This window comes from Octopus bimaculoides, chromosome 15, assembly GCF_001194135.2.
Source record: "Octopus bimaculoides isolate UCB-OBI-ISO-001 chromosome 15, ASM119413v2, whole genome shotgun sequence".
Taxonomy (NCBI): domain Eukaryota; kingdom Metazoa; phylum Mollusca; class Cephalopoda; order Octopoda; family Octopodidae; genus Octopus; species Octopus bimaculoides.
This window is the reverse complement of record NC_068995.1, coordinates 687,273-696,996: the sequence shown is the minus strand read 5'-3', so window position 1 is coordinate 696,996 and position 9,724 is coordinate 687,273. Positions and strand designations below refer to the sequence as shown.

The 9,724-nt window shown below is 35.1% G+C and overlaps 1 protein-coding gene across 4 annotated transcripts in view; it reads right to left on the bottom strand.

Annotated features, from left to right (window-relative positions):
- The window catches only part of LOC106882456 (filamin-A), a 124,117-nt gene that overhangs the window by 27,214 nt on the left and 87,179 nt on the right, over positions 1 to 9,724 (bottom strand). For all 4 annotated transcript variants that reach the window (XM_052973140.1, XM_052973142.1, XM_052973141.1 and 1 more), the window contains exons 6-14: positions 7,653 to 7,856; positions 6,573 to 6,725; positions 5,919 to 6,047; positions 4,728 to 4,892; positions 3,904 to 4,005; positions 3,293 to 3,430; positions 2,783 to 2,913; positions 1,397 to 1,685; positions 115 to 330 (exon numbers count right to left, since the gene is read on the bottom strand). In XM_052973140.1, the coding sequence (XP_052829100.1) occupies positions 115 to 330; positions 1,397 to 1,685; positions 2,783 to 2,913; positions 3,293 to 3,430; positions 3,904 to 4,005; positions 4,728 to 4,892; positions 5,919 to 6,047; positions 6,573 to 6,725; positions 7,653 to 7,856 (1,527 nt within the window). The remainder of the gene's footprint in view (positions 1 to 114; positions 331 to 1,396; positions 1,686 to 2,782; positions 2,914 to 3,292; positions 3,431 to 3,903; positions 4,006 to 4,727; positions 4,893 to 5,918; positions 6,048 to 6,572; positions 6,726 to 7,652; positions 7,857 to 9,724) is intronic.

Here is a 9,724-nt window from a genome sequence, read left to right as displayed (position 1 = left end):
ATATATATATATATATATACTTAAATCATTATATGTATGTATATATATAAATACTAATTGTGTGCCCATATATTCAAATTGAACAAATCAGGGGAAAGGACTGTGTTTACTCACCAGTAATTTCGCATAAGAAGGGACTTCCGGCAATGGGTACACCACCGTATTTCACGTTGATCATGTATTTTCCGGCAACGGGCGTGCAGTGGTTGAATTCATAGCCATCATCGACTTCTTTACAGCTGAGAGCAACCTTGGAAGGACCCTCAACAATAATGGCTAATAAACCGGAACCGGAACCAGCTGTGCGCACGAGGAACTTGTTCTTGACACCTATACACATTAGAGAAAAGGATAAAATGCTAAGTATCATATATATTAATAAATCGAAGTGTTTGTGTATGCAGCATGGATGTAGATTCGTGGGTTTTCCGTGGTTGTGGGTTCTGAGGATTTGTTTTATTTTTTGTTTTGCATAACTGAAGCCGTTCACAAAAGAAGAGTCAAGGCTCTTTTATTTAAATTGTCTCTTGGCAGTTTGTGAATTGGTTACTACGTCTGTGTGTGTGTGTGTGTGTGTGTGTGTGTGTGAGTGTGTGTGTGTGTGTATCTTTATATCTTTGCGTATGTAGGTGTGTTGTGTGTGTGTGTGTTCGTGCGCCTGCGTGTATGTATATAAATATTGTATATTTATACACACCTCAAAGCACATGTACATGTCAAAATACATAATTAATGTTTGGAGTAGTGGATTTCGAATTCGACACACATATTTTCTTTCTAGTCTCCCCGCAGAATCTACAACAATCCAAGCTGGAACAGCTTCAATGAAGCCTTTGATCTCCCAACTTAATGGCACCACTCATATATGCTTAAAATCCCCGAAACAACATTGGAAAAACAGATCATTCAACATACGCGGTGGTCTTTGTCGTGCTGGCAAAAAACAACTAGCAATCTAAACAACTATAAAATATTTTGTGCGTTTGGTATTTATCGAATCATCGGTTGATGTGAACCGAACCCGGCATAATTCGTTTCATCTGAGGCTACTGACTCTGGCTGTTGTCCTACCGATAGATATCGCAACTATGAACTCGTCAGTGAAGTTATCAGTTTTGTAACACCAATCAAATATTGCTGATGCCGTTGCTATTTTACTTAGAGAAAACGTTTCGTTTCACGTTGCTTAGCGATCACTTGGACACCTGACACGTGGTACACCTGTGTGCACCTGTTCAGACAACGTTGATTGGATGGAGAACGCATCCGTTTGATCACTATGAAAAATCATCTGTGCAGGTCGTTCGACAAAATCTGAACACTCATACATCCTCTTTAGCGGGAGAATCCATTGTGGGAATTTAACCGAAAATACAATCACTCGAAGTTTAAATACCTGTTTTGCCAAAATCCAAGCCATCGCCAGAAGCGTGCAGCATGGCTGGGTCAGCAGCAACCGAACCAACCATCATAGCAAAAGGACTGTCAGGAATATGAGCTTCGTTTAGTCTGATGGCCACATAGTAGATACCATTTTCTCTAGGAATGACACGAATAGCATATACTCCTCTGTCAACCTCTTCCATAAAGCAGTCCTCGGTACCTCCACATGGTGTGTGCAGTGTGCAGTTTAAGTCACCAGTGGCACCGTTCAAGTTCACGCTGAAAGTAGATGGTTTGTCCACCTTGGAAGAAGAAAAAGAAAAAAGTAATAATAATAATAATAATAATAATAATACTGATAATGATAATAATAATAATCAGGCAACAAAATTATGAACAAGTACTTAGGGTTCTGAATTCTTTACTTCGTTCAGAGGAATTTTCAATTTAGAAGTACAACACAAATAACAATTAGTCCATAATTCACATAAAATATAGTCTGCTCAGTCATCACTCATTAAAATAATATACGAAATATATTCTACGCAAAAACAACCCATTAAGATAACAATACATAATCTACGCATTGACAACCCATTAAAATAAATAACCCATGCTACCACAACCCATTAAAGTAACATTGTATGCAGAAAACCTTGTCTACACCATCAAACCATTAAAATAACTTACAAAACATACTCTCAGCAACAATAAACAAATATACTATACGTAATCACAATCCATTGAAATAATTGAACACAAAATGTTTTCTACATTATCAAACCTTTTCACATTATTCAACATGCACAATATATTCTGTACATAATCCCAACTCCTTTAAAATCATATTCTACACACACGAAACATATTCTACAGCCCTGGTTCTCAACGTCCATATGACCCCTGGAAGTCCATATAAATCTTTTAGGGGTCCACAAAGGCAAAACAGTAGATTGGGGATCTTCAATAGTATTTTATGGGTTCATGAAAAATAATTGCAGGTTTCTTTCACTAATATTTTACATGGTTTAACATATTTTTGGCCGCTAAAAGTTATCCGAAAAAATATCATTGGAAACCTACACGAGTGAATGGGCAAAAATTAAAGTAAGAATTTTAAAAGAAGTATTTACAAAACTAGTTTAAAACGTCAAATAGCTCTTGTGGTCCATCAGAATGAAATGGAAACGAAAGGGGTCCATAAGTAATAGTTGGATGAGAACCACTGTTCTTAACAATTATAACTCTGAAAACTAAACAGCCCTTATTTTGTACCATCGCAACCATTTAAAATAATACATCATGAACAAAATGTATACAACACAATTCCAAACCATTCTGAGACATCTTCATTCTGTATGGAAAGATATTCAGGAGAGGATTGATGGATTCTTCCTACCTGGAGTCCTCTATCTTTGAAGGCATGAACTTCAACCATCTTAGCTTCAACGCTGTCAGGAGTGATGTTAACTTTAAATGGTGACTGGGGGATGTGTTCGTCACCGAATTTGATGTGGACACCGTAGATGCCTGTGACACAAGGAAAAGACAAATACTTGTAGAGAAAATTTGTAAATATTTCGGAAGGAATCAGATAACGTTTATACAGGAAAAAAAACCCAAAAAAAACTAACAAACATTTTGAAATTAATCAGTTAAAATTTATAGATATATTCTTTAACTCTTTTATTTGTTTCAGTCATTTGAGTGCGACCATGCTAGAGCAACGCCTTGTAAAAATTTCAAAAGGAATATATTAATATCTGTAAATACTTAAAAAAGATATGCAGTTATTTCGATAGAAGTCTGTTAACACTTAGGAAGAAATCAGTTTGCGCGTGTGTGCATATATTGTGTATTCAAAGAAAAAAAACAAGAGGAAAAGGAAAAATAGAGTAATGTCTCTTACCAGGTTTGGTAACTTTGTAAGAGCAGATGAAAAGACCCTGTGTCCTTTCTTCAAAACTAATTCTAGCCTTGGAAGGTCCTTCAACTGAAACAGCCATTGCAGATGGGCCTGCTTCTTTGGTGTAGATATTGAAGACATCTAAGGAATAGAAAGATAATTAGAGCAATGAGTATTTAGAAAATGGTGAACAGTGGCAATTAGAAGAAAATGAAATGGCGCTAACACGTTATTAACGTTTAAAATGTCATAACATTATTGGAAGCCATTAATGTAATGTTTTGTACTCCAGGATTATTATATAATGCAGCTTCTATACAGAAGCTAGATTTTTCTGAGAATGATACCCAAATTTCGCTCAAATGGTAATCAAATAATTTCTTCTTAATACGAGCTGAAACTAGGAACTATATGTCCTACAAATCACGAATCCCACCATACTATCTTCAATGTTAAGGACAAACTGAATTATACAGTCTTCGACTAATTTTGTCTGAAATTATAACGAAACGCGTTTGGTGATATGTTTGACCTTTCAATTGAAGCAGACAACAAGAACATAAACAACAACAATGGGAATGGAAATATAAATAAATGAGAAATCGTTTGCTTACTTTCAGTGTTGACTTCACCCTTCTCAAGGCCAGGACCTCCAGCCTGTACTTTGTGGAAACCACCAGAGCTCTGACTGCCAACACTGTAGACGAAGGGGCTACCTGAAAAAAGAGAAATGAAATAGAAAATTGAATAAACAGTCACGTGATTTGCAAAATAAAGATAAGTTGCTCTTAGGTAAATATTCCCTGTTGTCTTTCTATGGTGTATTTAAACCTGTGACGTCACTCCTAAGTTACCGGTTGTTCAGTTATCAAAAGGTAATTCATTATGTAGATTAGTTGTGTCGACGTAATATAAAAAAAAATATTTAAGGTTCATTCTTTTGGTTTATTTCATTCACATCGAAAATGGTCATAGCACTGGATAAATTAATTTTTCACTGTGCGATCTCGCTGAATAAATAGCCCCACTAACTTAGTTTACTCACCATTAGAAGAGAAATATTCCAAGAGAACTTTCTGTCTCTCTGTTCCGTTTTGGGAAAACATTTAGCAAACATGTTAAACCATACTGGAATCGGATGCAAGTGATAAGGGAGAAGAATCATCAAACAGATTTTGCAAATGGATGACCTTAAGTTGTACAATTAGAGAGATACTGCTACAAATAGAACTCGGTGTTACTAGAGATTCGGATTAGGAAAAAACCCAGACACATTAAGGTAACTTTGCAGAGAGAAAATTAAAGAACACAAATATCATCTTAGTTAAGATAAATATGAGGATTTCCATATACAAGAAATATTATAACATTTAGCATATTATACAATTTGGGGAAAAATCGCTGCTTTAATAGAAATGTTGAAAAAGATGCGAGTTACCTGATAAATGAAGACCCTTCTGCTTAATACTGAGAATGTGGGTGCCTTTCATTTTTGGTTGGAATCGAACGTTGTAACGGTAGTCATCTTCATCAACAACTTCGCACAGTTCACAGGAACCTTCTGGGTCAGTAAGAGCAGCTTCCATATCGAAGGGGTTTGTACCTAAGGTGATTAAATTTGAATGAAAGAATTTAATTTAGGAAGAATGTAGTGGGATGTTATAAAGTATAATGATAATATTGTATAATTATGGAGAGTGATATATTTTCTATTCTTCCAACGAGTCACAAAATCACCGATAGCAGAAGTAACAAACGGGTGTGTCTATACATACAGACCCCCCCTCTCTGTCTAGTCTGTCTGTCTGTCTGTCTGTCTCTGTCTCTGTCTCTCTCTCTATCTCTATCTCTCTCTCTCTCTCTCTCTCTCTCTCTCTCTCTATATATATATATATATATATATATATATATATATATATATATATATATATATATATATATATAAATAAAAGGTAGTGGCAGTCCAATTTTGGGGCGAATGCGACTGTTGTTTAGCCCCAGGAGACATCGGCTCCAGCTGGCTATATGACACACGGGCTGTGTCGTTATATGTAAATACTGACTAGGACAAATAAAGGATAAAATCCTTTTAAGGGCAGACAAAATTTTTCTGCTCTTAAAAAGATTTTATCCTTTATATGTACTGGTCAGTATTTACGTGTTGAAAATATATCTTTCTCCTTGTTCTACAATACATTTCAACGCTTCAAAAACAAATTTATGTTTGTTTACATATGAAGTAATATATATGTATATATATGTTTATATATACATATGTATGTATTCATACAAATATATATGTATGTGAAGAATAAAGAGAAAACTTTTTAAAAATAAAAATTGAATATGCAGGTTCTTCAACTTCGTTTATCGAGAAGAGATTCTCTCCCCTTTAACGGTGAATCATCATCGGAGGCAAACCAAACCACGGTCGAAGTAGCAGATGCTGAGACTTCTGTAATTATTGCATAATATTACAGTCCAATATTGTCTTACAATAACGTAGAACCAAATTTGCCGAAGTAAAATATAAAATTAAAAAATTGCGAAAAGGAAGACGTTTGTGCAGACATGTATTTTTGTCTTTCTTTTTCTTCAAAATTGGCATTTAAAGAGAAAGATTCCATACCTGGGTACCTAACAACAAATTCCACATTGTCTCCAACGTTTACAAGTTCTGGGAAGACAATCTCTTTCTCAATAGTTTCCCTCAAACGACCGGAAGGTTCACCCCGGACGTCGACCAAGAAAGGGCTGCCTGCAAATGAAAAAAAGATGAATAAATAAATATTTTCAAGACTATTTTTTCTAATAAAACGGATAATTAGTATTTGGTGTTAATTTTACTAAATTAGTATTTGAACACGTTACTTTTTGTATTTGAGAATTTTATGAGTTCGTGATAAAATCAGTTTTTACCCACACAAACTTTCATGTATGTATGATTATCTATCTATAGATGCATACATATGCAGCCATATATGCTTATATGCACTCACACGCACCCACCCACAGACACATATGTGTGTGTGTTTGTGTGTGTGTGCCTACATACTTACAAATACATCCAGCATTCTAATCGTTCTTGCCGCATAATTTTTGTCTGCTACTGATATGTGTCTGTGTTTTTAACACAGTACATCAATAAGAAATATTACCTCCGGACAAATATCCCAGTGAACTTAGTTTGTTTTTGTGATGTATTTGCGTTTAGTATGATACATAAACTGTTAATACTGCTTCTGTTGCACACAATGGATGACAAGAGATCTTCGAAACTTACCTGCGATGTTCTCATCGGAATACCTGACGTTGATGATGTAGATTCCAGGTTCATGAGGACTGTAGTCAATAGTGTAGACATTATCTTTACGTTCTGTGCACAAAATCTCAGACCTATGAGGACCGTCAATTGCAACAGACAGACCACCATAACCTGAAAAGGAAGGAAAATAGGTTCGAATCATCGGATCAAATTAACTCGCATTTAGTTCGACATTATTTAATCTGTAAATTCATGCACAAGGTCAATAATTTGAAGGGAGAAGACTGGTCGTTCATATCGATACTTGATCTTGGCAGTATTTCGTCAACTCCAGAAAATTGAAAGTCAAAACTAGGTATTAATGTTTCAAGCAAAAGTTAAACATTTTATTGATTGTGATTATGCAAATTTACACACGTTTTGTAAATTTACATTTTATGTCGTCTGGCTTTTAAATAAATTGACGATTAAAACTATTAGCATTCTGTCCCAAAGAAAACAATTTAATTCTTTCGATACTAACCCGCCTGATCCCACCCTGGTTCTATGATACTAACTTTATGCTTTAAAGTGAGCTAAATTAAAATCTTTCATTAAAAAATTTCCCGCTAACACCAAGTTAAAAATGACAACCTTATTGTTCCAAACAACATCTTAATAATAACTAGGCAGATCAGAAAACAATTCGTTCGTTGATTGTATAAACAAAACCAGGGACGTTGGTTTGGCTCAGAGTTCTGGTGACTTCTTGCTGATCAGCATCGAAACATCGGTATCCCAGAATGCTGTGCGCCAATAAAATGAGTGCATTGAACACACTGTTTTTGTAATAGAGAGAAGTTATTCTCTTAAGACATACACAACAGTACTCAACATATTTTGCGTCTGAACCAGTCTAGACATGTTAAGAATAAATATGCAAATATTCTTCTAGATTTCACTGCAGACGACGCAGATAACGATTTATTAGTAAGAAAGTTGACTTATTCGAAACCTTCCTAAAAATTTCATAATAAGCATGAATAATGAGAAAATTATCTTCGAAATTTCCTGAAATAAAATCAGCGTATTTCAGTGAGTTGATGGCGTGGAACTTACCGGCATCTTTGGTATCAATGGTCAAGATGTTTTTACTGTTGGCAATAGCTTTCTCAGTGGCGCCACTGATCTTCACTTTTCCTGGTTGTCCAACCTCATCGTTGCTGATTTTAATGTTGAAAGGACTGTTATTGATGTGTTTCTCTCCACTCATAACGTTCACAACATATTGGCCTGATTCTTTTGGAGTGAACGCAGAGATACCTGATAACAAAGACAGAAACAGAGTAAAGAAAGAATTAATAACAATTTAATAAGTAAACGCATTCATAAATGTATACTGGCAGAAAAACAGACTTCATATATTAATCTCTACAGCTGTTTCAATGACACAAAACATTGTTATTTGTATAATTATATAATTAAAATATATAATTTGATGCCATATATTCCGATATGGTAACACGGCACATTTTAATTAAAACAGTTATGTATTTTAACCACATCTATACACATAAATGGCAATTTCTCTCTGTTTGTGACTGTCTGTGTTTGTGAATTTTCTACTTTTACTCATCCGAGACTAGCCAACCGATCTTGATGAAACTTGAAACGTATGTGGGGCTTATTACCATGCGGTCACCCACGCACTTGGAATTTCAAGAAAAAGGAAATTGATAATTTTTAATCTACATCGCTTTTTCAAAAATTAGTCGGACATTTCAATGCAAATTCTCATATGAATGCTAAGAGTCTATAAAAATTTATACACAGAGCTGTCTTGCGCTTGTATTTGCCATGTGTTTTCGGTACGTATTACAGCTACATAATTATGCATTCCTTGGCGATCCTACTGACGAGTTACAGGTAGAAAATTAATTTATTTAGTTATTAATAGCGAAACTCGAGTATAGGATTACCTATTTTTTTAATTCACTCTAGTGCCTAATAGCAGCGTGTTTTGAGAATTCCTTTTTGTCGTGTTTTGGGTTTAACTGCTCTATTTAGCATGTAAGAAGTCCTGTCAAGAGCCTTCTCTCTGTGTATAAATTTTCATACACTCATATATATATGTACATAATTATACATAGATACAAGCATACATGCACACACATTATATATATACACATATATATCCGTATAGATAAAAAGATTAAACTTCGATATTGATATGTTTAAGAGCGAAATATTGAAATGTATGTATGTATATATATTTATATGTATAAGCTTGAGTTTATGTGTGTGTGTGTAAGTGTATATATATTTGTATAGAAAGAAAGATGGAAAGTGAGCGAGAGGAAAGAGAGAGAGAGCGGGAGAATGTAAACGTGAGAAAGTGTGCGTATGTGTGAGTGAGTGATTGAGAGAAAAAGAGAGAGTGATTGAAAGAGTGAGAGAGAGAGAGAGAGAGAGGGAGAGCGAACAGAGATATCTCATGCAGGTGTATAGCATACTTCAATCCGAATGTTTGGCGTGAAGCCGCCTGTAGCAGCGTTGCGGTGAGGAGGAGGATGGGAAAAGCGAGGTAGAAGAAACACCGCCAAGTACCATCACCACTACTATCATCATCAACAACAACAATAACAGCAACATTAAGTTATGAGGTATCGTCTGCATTTTTTTTTTGTCGTCAATCCTATTTTGGTAAAACATTTTGTAAGGACAGAAGGAAATGTCGAGACGTTTATCATGTAAACATACATACAGATATATAATGCGTAGACATATATGCGATTACAACATATACTCATGTATGCACACATACACACGCGTTTACTTGCAAGTGTGAGTGTGCGCATGTATACATACATATATACATACATATATACATATATACATATATACATATATACATACATACACACACGCTCACACACATATACATATGTATACTAAAAACAACTCGTCGGATATAAAAATATCTCAAATTATTTTATATCTCTTTTACTCTTTTACTTGTTTCAGTCATTTGACTGTGGCCATGCTGAAGCACCGCCTTTAGTCGAGCAAATCGAACCCAGGACTTATTCTTTGTAAGCCTAGTACTTATTCTATCGGTCTCTTTTGCCAAACCGTTAAGTTACGGGGACGTAAACACACTAGCATTGGTTGTCAAGCGATGTTGGGCGGGG